Genomic DNA, 21,268 nt, shown 5'->3' on the forward strand with positions numbered 1-21,268 from the left:
AAAATGTTGTGTTTTTCTTATGGCATTGGAGGACTGTACATATCTTTGCCTTATGGTGGCGCTAAGTACACTGAAGAAGAGTAAAAGCAGGTGCACGTTTTAGCTTAATATGATCTAAGGATGTGACAGGTGAGTAGAGACCCAAGAAGAGAATACCCCAGACAGGAGGACCAGGAAGCACAAGAGCTCTGAGGGATGAACAGGCATTTCTGCAATTAGGACTCTTCAGAAATTATTTGTACTCTTTTAAATTCCAACTGTGAGACTGTATCTGCAATGAGAATTGCAAATTCTCAGCGGTGCTGAGATATAATACGGCTGCTCCCCCAAATAAAAGAGTAACCCTAATCTCCATCCCTCCAAAAGTAAGTCTGCTTTGGATCTGGTGTGGCTACTCATGTCCCTATGGCCTCCCTTCTTTCCCTTAGGATGGAAAGTCTTATTCCTGTTTTCTCTTTCTCACTCTTATTCCTTTCTCTTGTAGAATGATCCAGGGTCAGCTCCTACAATGACATCACTGAGAACTATGCCTATAAAGTAGGTCTTAAAAGACTTGTCAATTAAATTAATTGTTAAACTTAAGCAAACACAACAAAATCACTGGGTACATTTAAGAGTTTTAAGATTTTAATTTCTGAGTATCTTCATGAAATGAGTATCTCCAGTATTTTCAGACTATGAGATACAAAAATAACATTTACTTAAATATAAACAACTCCTAAAGTTTAGATAGTTTTAAAGAGGTGTAATAAATAACATACTTACAAGAGAATTTACACATTTAAAAAAATGTCTTAAACTAGAATACTCTAGTATGAAATTTTTCCAAGTATCCTACACCATAAAATACATATTTACAGACAATAATTAACAGTGAATTCACAAATGTTTGTCCACTACTCTAAATTTCCATAGCCTTGATAAGCATAAAACCCAAGAAATGACAAAACGTCTAAAAATAAGTACACAGCTACAAACTGATTGTGAAAAGGGATATTATAAATAAAAGGCACTAGAAAATAAATACAAACACATCTACTATAAACCCAATAATGGTTGTTCATACCAAACTGTAAAATATGAAAAACCAACCCCTTAAAATTGTACTATTATAGAACTATTTTTAATAGTTTTCCATCATTGACCATTCTATTTTTGTTGTTGATGAATAACTTTTACTATGATTCAGTGGAACTGTATACTCATCTTAATGTAGTAAATAATGAACGGTGGCTGTGACTGACAGAAGAATAAACGGAAGTAAATCTGAAAAGGTTCCAAAGGTACCTATGGTCAGCACTTAACACCTGTCACCAGGGAGTAACAATATTTCTGTGGGCTCCCTTCTTCAACAGCATATGGAGCAATATGTTGGAATTTTAGATTTGATGATGATAAGGCTTCCCTGTCAACAGAAAAAAAATAGCTTCATTAGTATCACACAGGGTTCTCCTAATAGGTATTCCATCTATAGGAGCATGCCTAAAAAAGTATCCAAAACTCAAAACAAACAAAATGAAATGGGAACAGAATGATGGAATGAGAAGTGAACTTTTTTCTCAGTTGAGTAAAATATAGGTTGTCTCTTACCATTTAAAAAAAAAATGTATTTAACTAAGGAAGTAGTTAGGAACCATATCACCAGTATTTGAATCCACCTTCTGCCAGTCACTTCACTGTAAAATCTGGGGCTAATTATTTCTGAGCCTCAGTTTCTAGATCTTTAAAGGGTAATAACAACAAAAATTTCCCCTGAGAGCTGCAGTGAGGATTCAGTGAGTTTAATGTCCAAAAAGTACTCAACTGAGGGTCGCCTGCCTGGGTGGTACAGTCAGTTAAGCCTCTGCCTTCAGCTCGTCATGATCTCAGGGTCCTGGGATCAAGCCATCGTGGGGCTTCCTGCTCAGCGCAGAGCCTGCTTGTCCCTCTCCCTCTGCCCCTCGCCACCACTCATTCTCTTTCTCTCTCTCGAATAAAGAAATAAAATCTGTAAATAAATAAATAAATAAATAAATAACACCAAATTGAGTCCCCGACATGTAGTAACTTCCCACATGCTCAATCAAGATTGTGGTGTATAGAAGTATGGTGCCAAAATTTAGGATGAAAATTAAATCAAGGTAAGAGTGAAATGGCCGCTACTTAAGGCAGGTAGCAAACTGATCAGTTGTAAGAAAATGAGACTGTGCCTGGAGCAGGCTTTCCTGTCTCCCCAGAAGTTGAGTGTTTTCATCACTGGGGGACACACAAGCCCCAAGAAATGAGAAACTGCAATACTGAGAAGACTCTTTTAAAGACTCATCTCTAATATTTAAAGAAAAAAGAAAGATATATAGACATTTTAAGGATTTAGTAGGGAAAGAATGGCATTTACTAATTTCATGAAGGATTATAAAGCAAGCATGATGGTCATTAGGCCACCAGAAAGTGTGATCAATTATTATATTAATGGTATCTCAACAGAAAATCTGATCAAATATAATTATTAATTAAAATATTATGTAAGACTTTAGACAAACGAGAAAAGGTCTAAAGGAATACACAATACTTAACTTCATCATTTTTTAAAATTCTGTATTAGCAGGATTCCAAACTAATAAGAATAAGTGGCAGTAACAGGAACTCCTTGTTAGCTACCTCTGTGACCCTGGGCTGGTCATCTACATCCCTCTGTATTCCCCTTTCAAGTTTATTTACTTGAAAACTATTCCCTCCTCCGCATTCACCCTTGAAATCTAACACACTGGGCCAGTCCCTTTCCTCTTGCCCCATTCCACAGAATGTGTGAAAACCACCTAGGGAGAGTTTCAGATTGAAAGCTGTGCCATCAATAGTTAGCATCTGTTTACTTGCATTTCACAGGGGAGGAAATGACAAATTATTTTGCTTTCCAATTCTCAGAAGTGCATTTGCAAGCAAAAAGAATTTCCTTTTTGCTGAGAGACACTGGATTGGCTAGAAGATGGTTTTGTACATCTCAACAAGGTGTCTGAATGCTAATCCTCCACACACAACAAAGAAATCTAGGGACTTACTTCCTCCTCCTAAACTTTTTTCTAAGCATTTCTCATGAGAAGAATATAACCAATTTTAAGTGACTGGAATTGGTCAAATTAGGTAATTTAGACAAAGCTTAAACTAACACTTCTGCCATTTTAAAACTGTATATGGTCACACAAATTTTCTTTATAATTCCTTTAGAAAGTACCTCCAATGAAACTTAAGTTTTACAATACTAAAATAATCATATGCAACGTTATCATTCAGATCTGATTAAATGTAATCTCCAAAACAAGGTGGGATCACTGCTTTACAGAAATACTTCCAAGACTACATGATGTGAACACTTCTTTAAAAGATGACAATTCAATTAACCTACTTATTTGATACCACACAGAAAATGAGATTCCCTCCCTCCCATTCTTGCACATTCCTGCAAGTCAGAATACTCAGGAGTCATTCTTGCATGTATATGTGTGTGCACACGCATGTTCCAGAACATGTGCACTTCCAGACACGGTACTGCAGCCATTTGGGGATCATATTTCAATCCTTGGATGGGAAAACTGTCAATTTTTTAGACAGAAAAGATGGCAAATGAATGAAAAGTACATTCTTCAATGAGCTCTCTACATTAATCTGTTTCTTCTCTGAACGTTCCTATGGTCTAAGCAAAAACATCCAAAATAAAAAAAAAAAAAACCCTGCAAATCTGCACCACATGGAGTGCCATATAAGCACAGACAAAGTGTACAGGCCCAACATTTACACAGTCTGGTTGGGGTCCCAATGTTCAAAAACTATGATCCATGCAAGACAGAAACTCTGAGCTCTCATATGAAAATGCTGTGAACTCCACATGATTACTTATGGCTGAAATAATACATTATATATAGCCAATTTTGTAGTGTAAAAGTAAAAAAAAAAAAATATGACTTAAGGAATAATGTTTTACTTACATTTCCACCATGCTGTTCTAGCTTCTGTAATGCACTGGTGATTGGCTCTTTGAATTTCTTATCCCTCAGTCTCTTGGAAAGCTTTTAAAGTAAGATTGGGAGAATAAAATGATTTGAAAATCAACAATATTTACCACATGCTTAAGTAAACTTCACTAAAGAGTATGCTAACTGGAAATAAAACCACTGAGACCTTACTGTATAGAAGTACTCAAACACCATTTCATTTGTTTTAGACTCCAAGGCTTCTTTCAGAAAATATCTCATTGCAATTTATACATAACAGACCCATTACATTTGTTAAAAGAGAATTCACATTATTTCAAATCATGTGAATCCTATAAAATCTGGTACAGTATGGTATCCAGAGTAAGTTTTCTATGAAACTACATACTTTTCCATTTTGTATTTTGCAAGAGCATTTGGAGGACCATGATGGAAAGCTAAACCTCTTAAAACACATGTTTCCTACAGTGTAAGAAAGGGAAGAGACAAAAAGGAGAGAGCATTCACATGAATGACTCTCTAACAGTTATAGTTAGGACATTCAGACTACAAACCACAAGACCACCCGCCCCTAGACATGGCTTGAATGGGCTTCAGATAGAAAGGTGGAAGTCTGACTGAAAAGGGAGAGCACAAGGCAAGGGAGGATAGAATCATAAGAACAAAGAGGAAAAAACAGCAATTCAGATCATCAGGCACAACCTATAATAGTGTTCTCCCACCAAATGTCTGAATTACTCTACTCACCCAAAGACCTAAACATTTCAGCCTAGAGCAGGACTTGATCATGGCTCCACTTTCTGGGAATACAAATGAAACCCACGCAGGAAGTAGTCAGTGATCAAATACTTATAAGGGCCTGCCCTAGACTTGGTTTCTGGTTGTTCCTCTTCACGTGGATGGAAGAAACCCAAGACTGCCTCCCATCACTGAGCACTGAGTTAGAAGCCCTTCTTCAGTCAGGTCAATGAAGATGAGGAAGGGTCAGAATATTCCCCAAAAGATAAAAATGTGGGAAAAGCTACTCTAAATGAGAGGACAGATAGCCCTAGGGATGGACAAGAAAAAGTGCCTCTTGGGGTACCTCGGGGGCTCGGTCAATTGGGCTTCCAACTCTTGAACTCACCTCAGGTCTTGATCTCAGGGTCATGAGTTCAAGCCCCTCACTGGGCTCCATGCCCAGCATGGATTAAAAAAAGAAAAGAAAAGAAAAAGAAAAAGAAAAAGTGCCCCCTTGCAAAATCAGATCTTTGGTTTGCTTTCTGCAGACCCCAGTACCCAGGAGCAATGGCTTATGGGCAGATCCATGAAGCACTACCTCCAGAATCATCTGATATCCTTACTCAAAAAGTATAGATTCTAGGGTCCTACACTATACTTACTTAACCAGAATCTCTGGGCAAAGGCCTTGGTTCTGCATTTTTATCAAGATTTATTTCCTCTTTCCCCCAGGGTCAGTGGAGGTCTGAACTGAAGCTAAGAAAGGATGGGATTTGTTTTGCCTATGAATAAAATGAGTTGTATATGGGCTCAGTAACTGGTTTTGAAATTCTTTTTCTAGTCAAGGAAACCCTTCAAATAACATCTAATGCAGAGGTCTATAAACAAAAATATATGTTAATCAAAATGGAGTCTTTCTGGCTAACAGGGGTTAAGTGAGGTAAGGAAGGAGCACCAAAGCACCTCAATAGATTGTCAGGGGTGCCCGTCTCTTGGTGGTGTGCACTAACAGACCAAGATTTAAACCCACATGGCCTATTTCAGAGGTTCTCTCCTCTATGGAATACCACAGGCATGTGAATGCCCGTGTGTTATCCAGACCTTCCCAGAGTGCTAACACTCCAGAAGGTGAAAGTCCCCTTTAAGTCAGTCCAGTATAAGAAAGAGCAGGGTTCTGGGGAGGAATGTGAGTGACCAAACATTAATGCTACTGGCCCAGAAAAATTAAATAAAGAAACTTACATAGTTCAGTTGTTAATCTGGCCTTTTTCTTTCTGCCCTGATGGGTGGGACTGGAATGCTATTTAGGAGTATTTAGGAAGTGAAGGTTCAGGGCCTTGCTCAACTTCGAGTGCAGGAAAGGATCCAGTGTGATTCCTTTTCTTGTATATTACATTCCCTTCACCTCACTCCAACTTTCTCAGTAGATGTCCTTGCTACTTATTTCTCCAAAAAAAACCAGAAACCAATCTCCATAAGGGCAGAGAGCATATCGTTTTTTATTCAGCATTATAGTCTAAGTGCCTATAGCATAATAATTGGCACAAAATGGGGGCCAGAGAGCAACAGATTTGTTAAAATATTGCTTGTCTGACTGGAGCAATCAATCTAAAATGAGCCATTTTATTTGTTAGGGTGAATTTCCTGTGTTTATTCAGGGACAACCTGCTGATCTAAACATTATAAGCAAAAACCTGCCAGGATTTTCTTCCTTCGTTCCCAAGGCTTCCCACATATTAAAGTTTCAGAGTCCATTCCCACTGTGTCTTCTCCCTATCAAGCACCTGGTGCTGGTGGGAATTCATCTCCCACCATTCCTAGCCTCAGCATAGCAGTCCTGATAGATTCACTATCATCCCTACTTTCCACAGGCTTGGGCCAAATGTTCCTGGAATGTATTAGTCTCTGTAGAGTAAGAAGTTAAACATACAGTTCTAGGATCTCTCAGATAAATGGGTCTAGGAAAAAAAAACAGTGTAACTATGATCAAAATACATGCCTCAACTCTGAACTACAGAAAGATGAACACAGAAATGCTGGCTGTGGGTTATTCCAGCAAGGACTTTCAATGGTTTATCAGTGTGTGCAGTAAAGGATTAACTCTGCCTAAAGAAAGGACTGGCTCTTCTCCCTGGCTCCTAGATGGAAACCCTAAGCCCTTGGTATAACCTGCCAGGTAAGAGTATCTTTGTTTCCCGGGGGACCTTGGGCCACAGGAATCAACTCAACTTCTGGAGAGGCTGGAGACTAAGGTCAGCCATGCAAACAGCCAGTCATGCTGGCATGGTAGGCCCCTAACATGAACATGCATGCCTGGAAGCCACACTGAGGTGAGTTTCTCAGGATGGCAATACTCCTGTGTGTTGCCACATATCCTTACTGGAAAAAGCCAGCACTGTCCACACAACTCTCCTGGGAGGAAGGACAAGTGGATGCTCCACACTTGGTCCCTCCTGGGCTCTGCTCTATGCACCTCCTTCCTTCACTGATTTTAACTGGTATTCCTTCACTGTAATAAACTGAAAGACTATATAACAGCTTTTCTGAGTCTCATGAGTCCTTCTAGCAACCTAAGGGTTGTCTTGGGGACTTGCTGAACTGTCCAGTATCCAAGTGTGTACTTGTCCTCAGGATTAAATTACACTTAGGAAAAAAAGTCTCATCCTGAATATTATTTACAGACTCACTAAAAAACTTACAGGGAAAAACAAAGATGAAAAACATGGCTGTGGCAATGCACAATCACAGATATATACCCCTATAGGAGGTATCCTTATAATTCATGGCTAATCAATATGGGCATAATATCATTGTACCGTCCATTAATTTTTGTCCATTCAGCTTCTGCTTGCTTGTTCTTATAACCCTGAGTTCTGCTCATATAAGTGCTTTCCATTAAAAAAAATTAAAGAGAATACTGTACATTTGTAAAATATTTTACAAACTACTAGATCTGATCTATATTTTTTTTAAAGAATGATGGATTTTTTTTAAAGATTTCTGAATCAGTTAATGATTAATCTGAAGCCACTGAATCATGATAAGATATAGACATGGCATGATACACCATTCACAACCACTCTCTCATCTTTTCAATACTTACACTTGTAAGCAGATGTTTCAGATGGTCATTTAGAGAAGGACCAACGACTACACTCAGCTGCACGAGAGCATTCAGTCCTCTTGCAAACACTTCATCATCCATGTGGACCTGTGGGGTTAGTTGGGACAGGAGAGGAAAAAGGAGAAAAGGAAAGTTAGAGAAAAAGAAAGGTCAAACCGGAAAAAAGTAAGATTGAACATTCAAAAGCAGAAGATAAGCAACTAAACCCAGAACCAACCTTTAATGCTGTACCATCTGGAAGCAAAAAAAATAAATAAATAAATTTCCAGCTTGACTGAAACACTAACTGAACCATATCGCAGCATGCAGCAAGACTGATGTGACTTTTATTACTTTCTCCAATTACTCCAAATGTACGAACTTCTTTCATATACCCTCTAAAGGCGTCTTCAAATAAGTAATCATTTGTCCCTGAATAAGTGTGGCCTAATTTTGCACATGCACCAAAATCACAGGTAAAGGACCAATATGCATATAATTTAAAAGAAAAAAGACATAAAGTAATCTAAATGTACCACAGGAAGTCCAAAGGAATAGAAGATACCAGAGCTGCCTTTAGCACAGGAATCAGTCTTGGAAGCAAAGGTACAGCTTTCTCAGGAGCTCCTTGGACCAACAGCAATTCTCTAAAACCCTCCTTTGACACAAAGGTGTACGGATGTTTAGTCTCCCTCAAACCCTGTCAAAGACAAAACACAGAAACAAACAAGACACAAAACTGAATCCTCACTAGTCTAAATGAAAATAAAGTTTTATTATGGTTTTCCTAATCATGATTTATAACTTCGATAATTATAATTTCAATTACACTCAGAAATTGTGGAACAAAGGACATACATGAGACAGGAAGAATTTCTACCCACAGCAAGGAAGAAAAATGTTTTAAAAATCAAAGGAAGTAGGATTGACTGGAAGTGGGGAAAATTATTATGTAAATATGTTATAGTAAATATATTTTGTATAGTATATTAATATATATGTATAGTAAATACATTAAAAAATCAAAGGAAAGGAAAAAGGGAAGGAAAAGCAAAGGAAAAAGGAAATAAGAAAGAGAAAGGAAGGAGGGAAGGAAAGGTAAATAAATAAAAGAAAAAAAGAAAAAGACACCCTCACTAAGATACTAAAAAACATTTTGTATATACTCCCAAATACTGCCTGAAAGCATCTAAAATGCTGGTTTATAACCACCATTTTAGGGACATAATTATTGGACCTCCTACCTTTACAGTGACTTTACAACTTGTTAAATGAGTTTCTAAAATATTGTTCCCTTCATATTTAAATATTTTACATTAAGGTATTTTTAAAACATCATTTCCTAGGTTCAAAAACCAATGTAAGATTATAAATGTCATTTTTTTACTTTGGGATGTGAAATAAAAATATGAAAAAAAACCATATAATCTCTTTCACCCTAAATGCATCAGCAACTACTAGATAGTACTCTTTCATGATTTAACCCCTCACTCTGAGTCAAGATAGAAGGGCCATCTGGTTTTCTGTAAAAACATCAAACAAAAAAGCAATAGCAATACTCCCTCAGTTGGACTTCTTATTGTCTGTGAATAAATATAACTAGCTGCAAAGTCATGCCTAAAAATAGTAATTTTCAACGAATTTGCCCTCTAAACCAAACTATCTGCTTCCAAACAGTGATCAAACATTTCCTTTCCTGGATGCTTTTGAAAGCTGTGCAGCCAAGCACACCAGCACCACTTTGCACCTTAAGAGTTCTAGCATCTTAAGAGTGCCCCGATCCCATTCATTTTAGAGATGAGGAATCAGGTCAAGAGGTGAAGTGGATTTCCATAGTGGTGGTCCTGTCAGTACTTCCCCATTATTAAATGAGTAGAGGGGAAGTCTAACAATCTACCCAACACAGAAATAAAGGCAATGGTGTTTGGAAAATAAGTATTTAAAGGACTGACTTTATGTGATCTCCACTAAACACAGACTCCCTGTAGGGACTCCCCAAATTAAAGTATTCCCTTCCCATTATGATTAGCTGGAGCACATTTTCAAAGGTGTTACTATAGTACTGATTCATCTAAAGAACGGTTACCATATACAAAAAGTTTAAAATTCTTAAAAGAACAAATGAAACACTGATACATTTTAAGTTTTAATTTTTTTTAATTTTTAAAAGATTTTATTTATTTATTTGACAGACAGAGATCACAAGTAGGCAGAGAGGCAGGCAGAGAGAGAGGGGGAATCAGGCTCCCCGCCGAGCAGAGAGCCTGATGCGGGGCTCGATCCCAGGACCCTGGGATCATGACCTGAGCTGAAGGCAAAGGCTTTAACCCACTGCACCACCCAGGCGTCCCACATTTTAAGTTTTTAATACCAAGTTTAAAAGACTTTGATCAAAACTTAATTTCAAAACAGGCTACCCATAAAAATACACCGCTATCATACCAAAATATGAGGGAGAGGAGATGCAACATGGGGGGTTAATGTGGTAGGAGAAGAGTAAATGAAACAAGTTGGGATTGGGAGGGAGACAAACCATAAGTGACTCTTAATCTCACAAAACAAACTGAGGGTTGCTGGGCAGAGGGGGGTTGGGAGAGGGGGGAGGTTATGGACATTGGGTAGGGTATGTGCTATGGTGAGTGCTGTGAAGTTTGTAAACGTGGAGATTCGCAGACCTGTACCCCTGGGGGAAAATATATATATATATATATATAATTTATATATATATATATAAATTATATATATATTTATAAAAAATAAAATTATTAAAAAAATAATAATTTTGCAATAAATTTTAAAAAACAAAGACAACAAAAATGATCCTTAACTCTTAAAAAAGACCAGTATCTATAACTTAAATACAAAACAACAGGTTAATTCATTTCTCAACTTGTGACTCTAACAAAAGGAATAAATTTTACAGAAGAGATCATTAATTCACCTCAAGCTAATACTCTGCCAACTTTTTCCTGATATAAAATGTTAAATAATATAAAGGAATTGATCAGAAGTTTTCCTAAAATCCTCTATTAAAAAATGATCTCCGTGATATTCTACTTAAAATGTACAGGTAGACAAAAGCCCAGAGACTTCTCCAAAAGGATGAAATAAAATCAGTTCCCTATGAAACATATGCTCACATTAAACATGACTGGTTGTATAGATCACTTGTTATCTGATGTTAAATTGTTGATGTGAAATTGTTGATGTTCTACTGAAATGACTAATTCCCTATGACTTTAAGTACTTTTATTTTTGGAATTAAGTATGAATATTTCATCCACTTATCTACAAAATCCTCTGTAGATTAAGTTGTTAATAAACCTAGGGCGCCTGGGTGGCTCAGTGGGTTAAAGCCTCTGCCTTCCGCTCAGGTCATGATCCCAGGGTCCTGGGATGGAGCCCTGCATCAGGCTCTTTGCTCAGTGGGGAGCCTGCTTCCTCCTCTCTCTCTGCCTGCCTCTTTGCCTCCTTGTGATTTCTATCTGTCAAATAAATAAATAAATCTTAAAAAAAAAAGTTGTTTATAAACCTGATTAATCAGTTTCTAATAAACATATATTGATCATAACTAATTCCTAAGGGAGTGTGGTATTTTAATGACTATTGCTTGACTCTTATTTCCAGAGCAAAGAATAAGATTTACTGATGCATTACAAAATAATACTTAATATGATTGTTAAAGTTTTTTTTTCCATAAACATTCAGGAGAAATGGAATATACATTTACCTCAGCTAAAGTAATAAGAAGAGGATCAAATGGAAGATTTTCAGGAGGACATTCCCACTGTAATCTGTGCTTCACTGAACCATGGACCAATCTAAAATAACAAACATCAGTGAACATAACATGGGCAACGTAATTATATCCTAAACAGTAATTATCTAACATATTCATATCCTTTCTATAACATAACCATACTAGAACTATTCTGTAACATGCAGGAATACCATAGCTTGAAATGATATTACAAAGATATCTTACGCAACAATGTCTATAATCCCACAAACTCCTACTCTTCTGGTAAAATTATTTGATGGCAAAACTAAACTCCACATTTGTTAAGCCTACAGTTTCAGAACTCAAGCATGCTGCTGTTTGTGAGTCTTAATACAAATGCTACACTTGACATGTTTCAGTCATAATTATAACAAAAAAGATAACCTACAGATGTGCAAACAAAGAAAGGTGATAATGAGAAATAATAACTTGTTTCATATGGAACAGTATTTTTCAGATATGTATCACTTAATCCTAATGATCTGTAGACAAGGCAGATTTAGCCCTGCTAAATAGAAGAAAACTGAGGGCAGGAGGTTAAGTAGCCCACACCAGGTTACAAAGTGGTAGCCCCTTCAATTAGTCACTGCTGTTTTGTTTTGTTTTAAACAACATTTACTGAGACATAACCAACATTCAACAGGGGCGCCTCTGTGGCTCAGTGGGTTAAGTGCCTGCCTTTGGCTCAGTCATTATCTTGGGGTCCTAGGATCAAGCCCCTTGTTAGGCTCCCTGCTTGCTTAATGGGGAGGCTACTTATCCTTCTGCCTCTGCTTCCCCCAGTTGTGCTCACTCTCTCTCTCAAATAAATAAAATCTTAAAAAAAAACCCAACATTCAAAAAACTGCACATGGTTATAAAGTATAAAATTTTATATGTTTTGATGTGTGAATACATCAATGAGCTATCATAATTATGACAGTGAACTTACACATCACCTTCAAATGTTTCCCTTTTGTTCTTCTCAACTTCTTGACACCTTCTTTAGCATTATTTTCTTCATATCAAGAGAACTTGGTAACATTTTTACTATTTTAGCAACCATAATTGCATGGAGTGAGAAAGGGAGGTATAAGAACCTTAAAATACAGTCTCAACTCAGAATGTAAAAAAAAAAATACTAACAATAAAATGAAGAATGTGAGCTTATGTATCCAAATCTGAAGATACCACTAAAAACTGTATTTCTTGAATTTTAGACTACAGAAAGAATGTTGTGATTATTCTTTTTACAATGAAAATAATATTTTCCATCATCTAGAACAGGCTAAAACTGGATATACTTATAAGAAATAAATGTTTCTTGATAGTGAAATCTTAAAATGGTATCACTCTATTAGTAATTATATTGTCTTCTTTAGAACAGTTCTGATGTCTATCCCAAAAGGTAGCAAGTATCGAAACTGAGAAAAAATACCTGTATGTACTCATTAAAAAATATAATTTCAATAATTTAAAAAATTTTTGAAATATCATTTCAAAAAATAATGAAACAGTTTTGTTAAATTCTCAATTTTCAATTTACAAACAAAATAGGACTATTTATTTGCAACTTGCCCAAGCCTATGAAGGCTTATATTGTTTCAGAAACTGGTTCATTCAATTTCTTAAATTATAGATCTATTGGTAATTCTATTTTGGAATTAAAATGATCTTCTTCAACAATATCCCACGATCTATACCAGTTCAACAACCAAAGCCTGAATAAAGTACCTTTATTTCAACCTCCCTAGTAAATAAAGATTTCAATACATTTAAACTAAACACTGTTATCAATTTTACTCAATTATTTTGAATAATATGGTCAGTTATAACCTGTATTGATTTTACCTGCAAGGAATCCCTCCCTTAGAGTAAATGGCTGCAAATGCAGAAGGAGCTCGTGATTGTTCACCAAACTGAAATAAAAAATGAAAAGAATATGATAAATATACTACCAACTCCACTTTGTGATGATACCTAATCAACTTTAATCCTATTGAGGTCAGGGGCAAATGGACATCCTGGCTTTCAACCCATGACACTGGTATCAAGTGCATCAATCTGCTCAGCAACAAAACTGAGGAAAATTATCAACCCCTCAGTACAGGAACCCCAACCACGTGTTCTCTACTTAACTTATACCCCTAACTTGTTTCGGGAGGCTTGAAGGAAGCTGGAATTACATGTATAATAAATATAATACAGATAAATACTATTAAGAATGAACATCACAAATAAATATAGTAAAGGTAATACATTTTTCTACTATCTGCCACTGTGTTCTTTCAAGGTGAGGGGTCCATGGAGAAGGAGAGGTAAGTATAGAGAAAGCAGATTTGTTTTCAGCCTCCAACACATCTCCTACTTGTCCTCCAGGCAAATGTGGATGTCTGGACGGTCAGAGAACCTGTAATTTCTCCAAACTCATTTTACGCTTCTATAAAAGAGAAAGGCTTAGGATGGAAAGGGGTGATAGAGCTGAAGAGAGAACAGGGCTCTCACAAACACATGCCTGGATGTGTCTGCTTAGATACAGAACTTCACAACTTTCCGTTTGTCTATGTATTATTACCTTAAGAATACATTAAGTCTGCATTCCCAAAGACCATGTAAGAAGCGATTGATCACAACTGAATAATCACAGCATACATAATTTCAACATAGTCGATCAGAGACACAAATAATTTAGGCACGAAAAGTAAATATCACATGGTACTTGAACATAATCAAATGAAATACAGTTGTCTAAACTACAAAGTACAAACTTACTCATCTATTTTAAAAATGTAACTAGCTAAAAAATCTTTAAAAATACATGCAGTGATTAAAAAATACATTTAAGGGCATAAGTTTAGAATTAACTCTTTTTCCTCTGGAAAAGCACATGTTTGAAGTTAAAACATACAGATGAAAATTTCATTAGCATATAATATTATAATAAGAGATGCATTTATAAACTTCAATCCACATTCTGCATAATTCAAAGAAATTCTAATATTTCATTCATCTAACTAAAATTCCTAATAAGAAAAATGTGTTTTTAAAACTGTTTTTGGGGTGCCTGGCTGGCTCAGTGGGTTAAAGCCTCTGTTTCAGCTCAGGTCATGGTCCTTGGGTCCTGGGATCGAGCCCCACATCAGGCTCTCTGCTTAGTGGGGAGCCTGCTTCCCGGCCCCCACCGCCTGCCTCTCTGCCTACTTGTGATCTCTGTCTGTCAAATAAATAAATAAAATCTTAAAAAAAAAAAAAAAACTGTTTTCAAGTAATCATATTAGATAGGGAAAGCTGAAAAAATATTCTTCTACTGGGGGAAAAATTAAGACAACTTAGGGCTATAGATACTTTCTTTTAGTTCTAGCAACTATTAGCAAATGATCTTACTTTTTGAACCTATAGATCACATAAATAATCCCACCCACCAAGACAAAATTTCTGATTGAAATTCTAAGCAATTCCTTTTCTTTTCTTTTTAACTCATTTTAGATATAATCATATTTTCATCTTCCAGGTCCCACATTATCAAAAATTTTTTTTACCAATGGCTTCGTTTTGTCAATTTTTACCCAATTTTACCAAAATTCTATTACCACACAAAAAAACTGTTGTCCCTTCAATTTTTAACCATATCACTACAGACCATATTTCAACTCTAAAATAATCAACCTTATTAAACACACCCCACTATACTCAGTTAAGAAATTTTTAAAAACTTTTGATTCAAGTGAAATACTCAAAACTTACACACATTTAAGTGCATAAATTATAGGTATGCAGACCAGTGAATTCTCCAAAATACTGGTGTAACAACACTCAGGTGTGGAACACCTGAATGTTACCAGCACCCTAGAAACCTCCTCAGCACCTCTTCCCAATCCCTAACTACCTTTTTCTCCAGTGGTGAACTCTATCCTAACTTCTAACTGACTTACTTTGGATTGGTAGCTTGTACGGATCTTAGACATTGTCTTGTATAATATACTGTCTTCTCAGGTCAAATCATTTATTTCTCAAAATTTTCCTTCATTTTTAATAAGATTTAAAATTAGGGCTACTTATATTACTACTTTAAAAAGTTCTTTAAAGAGAGGAAGAAGACTCAAGTATCACCATCAATTCTCTCAACTAAACACAGGAAAAAGAAGCAAGAACAAGAAGAGAGCAGGGAATTCTTCAGGAATTCAACTTGACACTGCAAATTACAGAAAGAAGGAAATACATATGCCTATACTACTTTCCATTTGTAAAGTCAGACAATCTCCTTCTGCCCTTGGCCAATTCATTGTATCCTTGCTGTATTTTACCTGCCATCTAAGTCAGTGTCTCAGCCACTCTCATAATCCCTTTTGAAGGCTGAAACCATGATCATCTTACCCTATGCAAGGCTGGGCAGACACCACCTGGTTTTGTAGCACAGGTGTGCTCGCTTTTTGGATAATTCACTGATCTACACGTTTATAATTATTCACTTTCATGTGCATAAATCTCATGTTTCTTAAATCTGATTAAATTGCAGTCAGAAGGCAAAGGAGGCTAATACTATAGTTGGGATTTCTGGGGGAGCTAATTTATAGATCATAGCAAAATGGTCCGAGATGTTTATGCAACTTGAAGCAGGTAATTCATCCTATGTCAACTGAATACAAGTTTATTCATTGATGTTAGGAAGTAACAGAACTATATTAAATAAAAATAAAGCTGATGTGCAATTTACTTTATACTCTAGTACACTCATCATCCATGAATATGACAGTATATACCATAACTGGTTATTCTCTACACCTTCTCACTTCCATACATCATTTCCATTCTTCATCATGATTACCATATGCCTTTTGTCACTAGCTTAAATGTAAGCAAAAAAAAAAAAAATTTACAAACAAAAGGAACTTGGGACAGCATTCAGAATGGTTCAACAGTTTGCTAAATGTCTATTACTTTGAAAAATCTGCTGAGTCAGGAATGTCTTTTGTACCTACTGGGTTAATGGTCTTAGGGTTAAGTTTATCACTTGGTCGAGGATGAACTTTTCTTGCAGTCTCTGGAGAACTGGTTAAAGATGAGGAGTTGCTTTGTTGAACTGTAGTCCTATGTTTTATTTGTATGCTTGATGATGTCCTTTGATCACAGCTACCTGGAAAAAACAGAAGATCAACAAAAAAAGAGGTAAAAGAGATAAAGCTCACTCTTATGCATCTGTATAACAATGTCTATTAACAAAATTCACCTTTTCATTTAAAAAGCAATGTTCTGTACCTGCCTTTCTGTTTCTCAACTGTACAACTCCATGGCACTCTGATTTCTGCATTGCTTCCCTTTTATTCCTGCAGTCAAATGAGACTTGATTTCAGAATTTTGGGAATGAGGGATTCATTGAGAACGTAAGACCAACCCAAAACAGAGTAGAAAATACAATAAAAGAGATACAAAAAGGGTATAGCATGGAACAAAATACCAGAAAGACTAATGAGAAAATATGAAATTATATGAATGTCAATAACTATCAATAATAGCAAATGGAAAACAATCTGTAAGAAAATAAGATATATAAAAATAAACTTCTTTTCCATTCATACTGTCAAAATATGCTTTTAGAAACTCAACTGCAAACTTCTGGCTATATTCAGAAAATATGGACTAGATACCTGAAAGGAGAAAGTGGTTGGCACATCCCCTAGTATCTCTATCTTCTCTGGCCTCTGTATTTCCAAAGTTCCAAATGCTAACATCGGCATATCAAGTCCTGTTTTTCAAGGGACAAAACGAACTCTCCTACTCAGTACATTACAAGCTCCTTAAACTGAAGGTAACCAAAACTAAGGTTATCACACTGAAGTTATGGACCCCTTGCTAATTCAAGGTACCACCAATTTTCTGGTCCCTCATGATGAAAAACTTAACATCTTCTTTCCCTATTCTTTCCCTTCACTTCCCACACTCAACTCTACAGATGTGATCAATGTGGTGTGATAAGATAGAAGGAGCTATTGGCTCAGACTGGGGTCTGTATCCTCATCTCCACCAATTACCAGGTTTATGAATTTAGGTAGATTATTTAATCTTCCTAAAACTCGATTTCCAGACCTATTAAAAGGGGAGAATAATACAAACCTATAAAGGTTGTTACTGAGGATAAATAAGGTAATATATCAGTTGCTTAACCAACCAGTGATGGTTCATTGTTCCCTCTTCCTCACTTTCCTCTTTTCTACTAACAGGAGGACTCTAGTTCGCAGTGATAATTTCCTGCCTAGTCAGATTACTTCTAAATTTTCATCTCTACCAAGGAACTCTCCAACACATGCACCCAAATTCATATACCCAATTGCTTGCTGGTATTTCTAGGTTTAGCTCCAATCCCAAGCTGTACACCACCTTTCCTGATCTTCTCTGTTTCTTGGCACTCTGATTCCTTGGCACTCTGATTCCCACACTGTTTCCTGCTTATTGCTACTTGATTACTCCATTCCCTTACTTGTATAGCACTCCAGTCATTCTTCCACTAGAGCATTTCCCACCTTAAGCTTTTGTTATTAACTACACTGTAGGATAGTCATTAAGGTAACACAGGTGAAGCCTTCCTCCACTAAAATGAACGCTTTTCAAATATTTGGGGACAGACTCAACTCCTTAGTTTTCTCTTCTTCAGGATAAACACTGACGCTTTTTCAAGTGATTCCTCATGAGATGATTTTCATCTACTTAACAAATTAGAAATCTTCACAAGGACAAAACTCCACATAATTCAGTCCCAAAATATTTCAAACGTGATGTGACCATTTTGAAGTGCCTTGGAAGGATAAATTAAATGTAGGATTGTTTCATACACAGAATAATTTAAATTGCAATTTTCTTGATTTAATATAGTCACCTAATTTTCTCATCCTACTACTAGCAGATGACTTACCTCTCAATATCATACTTCACATTCATTCCCAAGGCATTTTTCACAATTATGGTAATCAATGCCTCACTGAATTTTTCAGATACTACTTTAAGATAAGGTAAGGCAGGCTTTAAATATGTTGACCTAACACTGCACTTCAGTGAAAATTCAGAGAGAATCTACTATCATATCAAGTTTCTGTTTTGAGAAGGTCCTGATAGGGATAGGAATAGTATGATCTAGAAATAAATAAATCTCTGTCTCTGCTTCTTCGACTCTGTAATTGGGGGTAATTAAAGTAACTACTTTTAATGTTGGTGAAGACTAATAAATTAATATTCCTTTTGATCATAAATTTTAATAACTGTCATAGCTGAAAAGAAGCACAAAGATCCTACCCAGAAATATAAGAAAAGCAGAGCTGGCCTCAACAAATCATGGTGTACATTTTCCAACACTACCTACCAAACCTACAGAAGTTTTTGTTGGAACAAGAAACTTCTACCTTCCTTTATGTAAAAAAGATGATCCTGAGAGGTACTAGTAGGAAGGTGCTACATTATATTTTGAATGAGCTCAAAAAGTCATGGAAACTCTTCATTTAAAAAACTTTTATAAAACATGCCAGAAAACTGAGCTCCCAAAGGTTTTATGCATACAGGACAGTTTTTACGTGTAATACACTTACATAACTTCCAGCAATAACATCAAAACACACATATTCAATGCAAACACTTCTATATCTACTTTCAAAAACTCTGTTTAGAGAGCTTCTTTCCAAAAAACAAATATTTTTCACTTATTGTTAGAAGTATCACCCTTTACCTTACAAATTAAGTATTCTCAAAATATTAATATATTAAAAATAATATCCATCTGGCAGAAGTGCCTAGGTCGCTCAGTTAAGCATCCAACTCTTGATTTCTGCTCCAGGTCCTGAGATTGAGCCCCCAAGACTGGCTCCATGCTCAACAGAGAGTCTGATAGAGATTCTATAACCCCACCCCTCACATTCTCACTCTAAAATAAAGTATTTAAAAAATATATCCATCTGGGAGCATACCACTGACAAGACTGGTACATGAGTTGTCTGTAGAAGAAAACTGCTTAATTTATCTTACACTTAACTCTCTTGAGTGCTTTTCCATTAACACATCGAGGGTGGTGTAAAGAGGTAATAATGGTGAGAGGAAGTGAAAAGGTAACAACTATTTTGTGCTACAAATATTATCAGTCACTGCTCATTCTTTTACAAAACAATACAAAGACTCTAAATAAGCACTAGAATCCACCTGACCCAAACATCTAAACGATGTCATAATATCCGAGAGCAAGCAGACCAAGCAAGATCCACAGTGGAACCCTTACTTTCCCTTAGTTTCCTTAGGTACTGCAGCCCATCTGCTCATCTGAAAGAGGCTGTGGATATCTGTGTCAATGACAGGAAAGCAATCTTTCGTTTCATTATTTTGGATAGGTCACATACTCTATTTCCTTCCCCATATGCATTTTCTTCCTGCACCACGCTCTGAGACCACTACACAACACGGCTTGCTAAATTATCAGGGGGCAGAAGCCACGTTTCTTCCTACTTTCTCATCCGTTGTTTAGAAAGTTCCCAAAGTGTAAGAGGCACCCCACTAAAGAAGCCATGCTCCATCTCTAGGGCTCCTTCAAATTCTAAAGTGCAGCGAAAGAGCCCAGTATCCACCCATTTCGATTCCTTTTTACCATAAAGTAAATCCAAGGGGACAGCACTGAGTCTTAAAATCTGCTTTCCATTTTTCTACCCTCTTCCCCTCCAATACCATACATTTCCAAATATTAAAGAATAATTCAAGGCCAGGCTGCTATCAAAGTTAAAAAATAAGCGACATGTATTGGGGCGGGGGGACAACAACAAAAAAGGGTTTTTTTGTTTTGTTTTTTAAGGAATAGGAGGAGGGGGTGGTGGTAGACGGCCGGTTTTCCATTAAGGCCAACGAGGGCTACTCTCCTTTCCTCTGGAAAGGAAGGGTGCGCTCTCCGAGGCTCAGCAGCTCCAAGGTCCTTGGCAACGGAGTCCGGCGGCCTTAGCAACAAGCCAGGGAGAAAGTCGGCAGGGCCGTCACAGCGAGGGCGGCACCGAGTAATTCCCGCAGCCCTGGCCCGGGGCACCCACAACCTGTCCCACCGCGCCTCTCTTCCCACGGCGACCCGCACACCAGCAGCCACGCCGGGTGGGACTTTTGCTCGGTGCCCTCTCCCAACTTCCCCACTCCGTTCACCTGCGGCCGCGATTCGGGGAAAGTAAGGCTTCGCGCGGTCCCCGGATCTGGCGGCGCTAGGTAGTGACGTCAGACGCATGCCGCGCCCTCGAAGCCTCTGGCGGCGAGGCTGCTAAGGGGCGGGGTTGAAGAGGGTTGCCCTGGCAACGAGGGCCGGGAGTTGAAAAGGGTAGCTTCCAGTAGCGAGGCGTGTGTGGTGACAAAGGGGCACCTAGTGGAGGGTCTTTAGGAACTGATGAGAAGTCCGGGGAGCAGAGGAGAGCACAGACTCCGAGTTCCTAGCGCCACGGTTTCTTCCCAGTCCGTGTACCTAACTCTTCAAACACTTCTCTCACACACTTAAAATACTGTTTTCTCCACCTGCCCTAGAACCTGAGACCTCGGGGCCTGGAAATCCAGCCCCAAGGTTTTGCGGGGTGGGAGTCAAAGCCATCTGCCTGCCCAGCTGTAGAATTTCGTTTCCTGTCAAAACTTTCTAATTCACACGCCATCGTGTTCAACTACACAATACATCCAAATTTTAATAAAGTGTGTGTCCTTTTTGACTTAAGATCATTTTAATAAAAC

The 21,268-nt window shown here is 37.3% G+C and overlaps 1 protein-coding gene across 3 annotated transcripts; it reads right to left on the reverse strand.

Annotated features, from left to right (window-relative positions):
- Positions 1-1,333: 1,333 nt before the first annotated feature.
- PACRGL (parkin coregulated like) lies at positions 1,334-20,643 on the reverse strand. 3 transcript variants are annotated; one of them, XM_032854211.1, is made up of 11 exons: positions 20,608-20,643; positions 16,805-16,872; positions 16,524-16,682; positions 16,347-16,393; positions 13,700-13,738; positions 13,400-13,467; positions 11,519-11,609; positions 8,354-8,488; positions 7,789-7,896; positions 3,960-4,040; positions 1,334-1,405 (listed from the first exon to the last, which is right to left on the reverse strand). In XM_032854211.1, the coding sequence occupies exons 2-11, from the start codon at positions 16,854-16,856 to the stop codon at positions 1,349-1,351; spliced, it is 837 nt and encodes a 278-aa protein (XP_032710102.1). In that variant the 5' UTR covers positions 16,857-16,872; positions 20,608-20,643; the 3' UTR covers positions 1,334-1,348. The 3 variants fall into 3 exon arrangements, with proteins under 3 accessions (XP_032710102.1, XP_032710093.1, XP_032710112.1); XM_032854202.1 differs by lacking the exons at positions 16,347-16,393; positions 20,608-20,643 and having other exon boundaries at positions 13,700-13,739; positions 16,529-16,682; XM_032854221.1 differs by lacking the exons at positions 13,700-13,738; positions 16,347-16,393; positions 20,608-20,643 and having other exon boundaries at positions 16,528-16,682.
- Positions 20,644-21,268: the final 625 nt, after the last annotated feature.

The sequence above is a fragment of the Lontra canadensis genome, unplaced genomic scaffold, assembly GCF_010015895.1.
Source record: "Lontra canadensis isolate GAN:19392208 unplaced genomic scaffold, GSC_riverotter_1.0 scaffold1, whole genome shotgun sequence".
NCBI lineage: Eukaryota > Metazoa > Chordata > Mammalia > Carnivora > Mustelidae > Lontra > Lontra canadensis.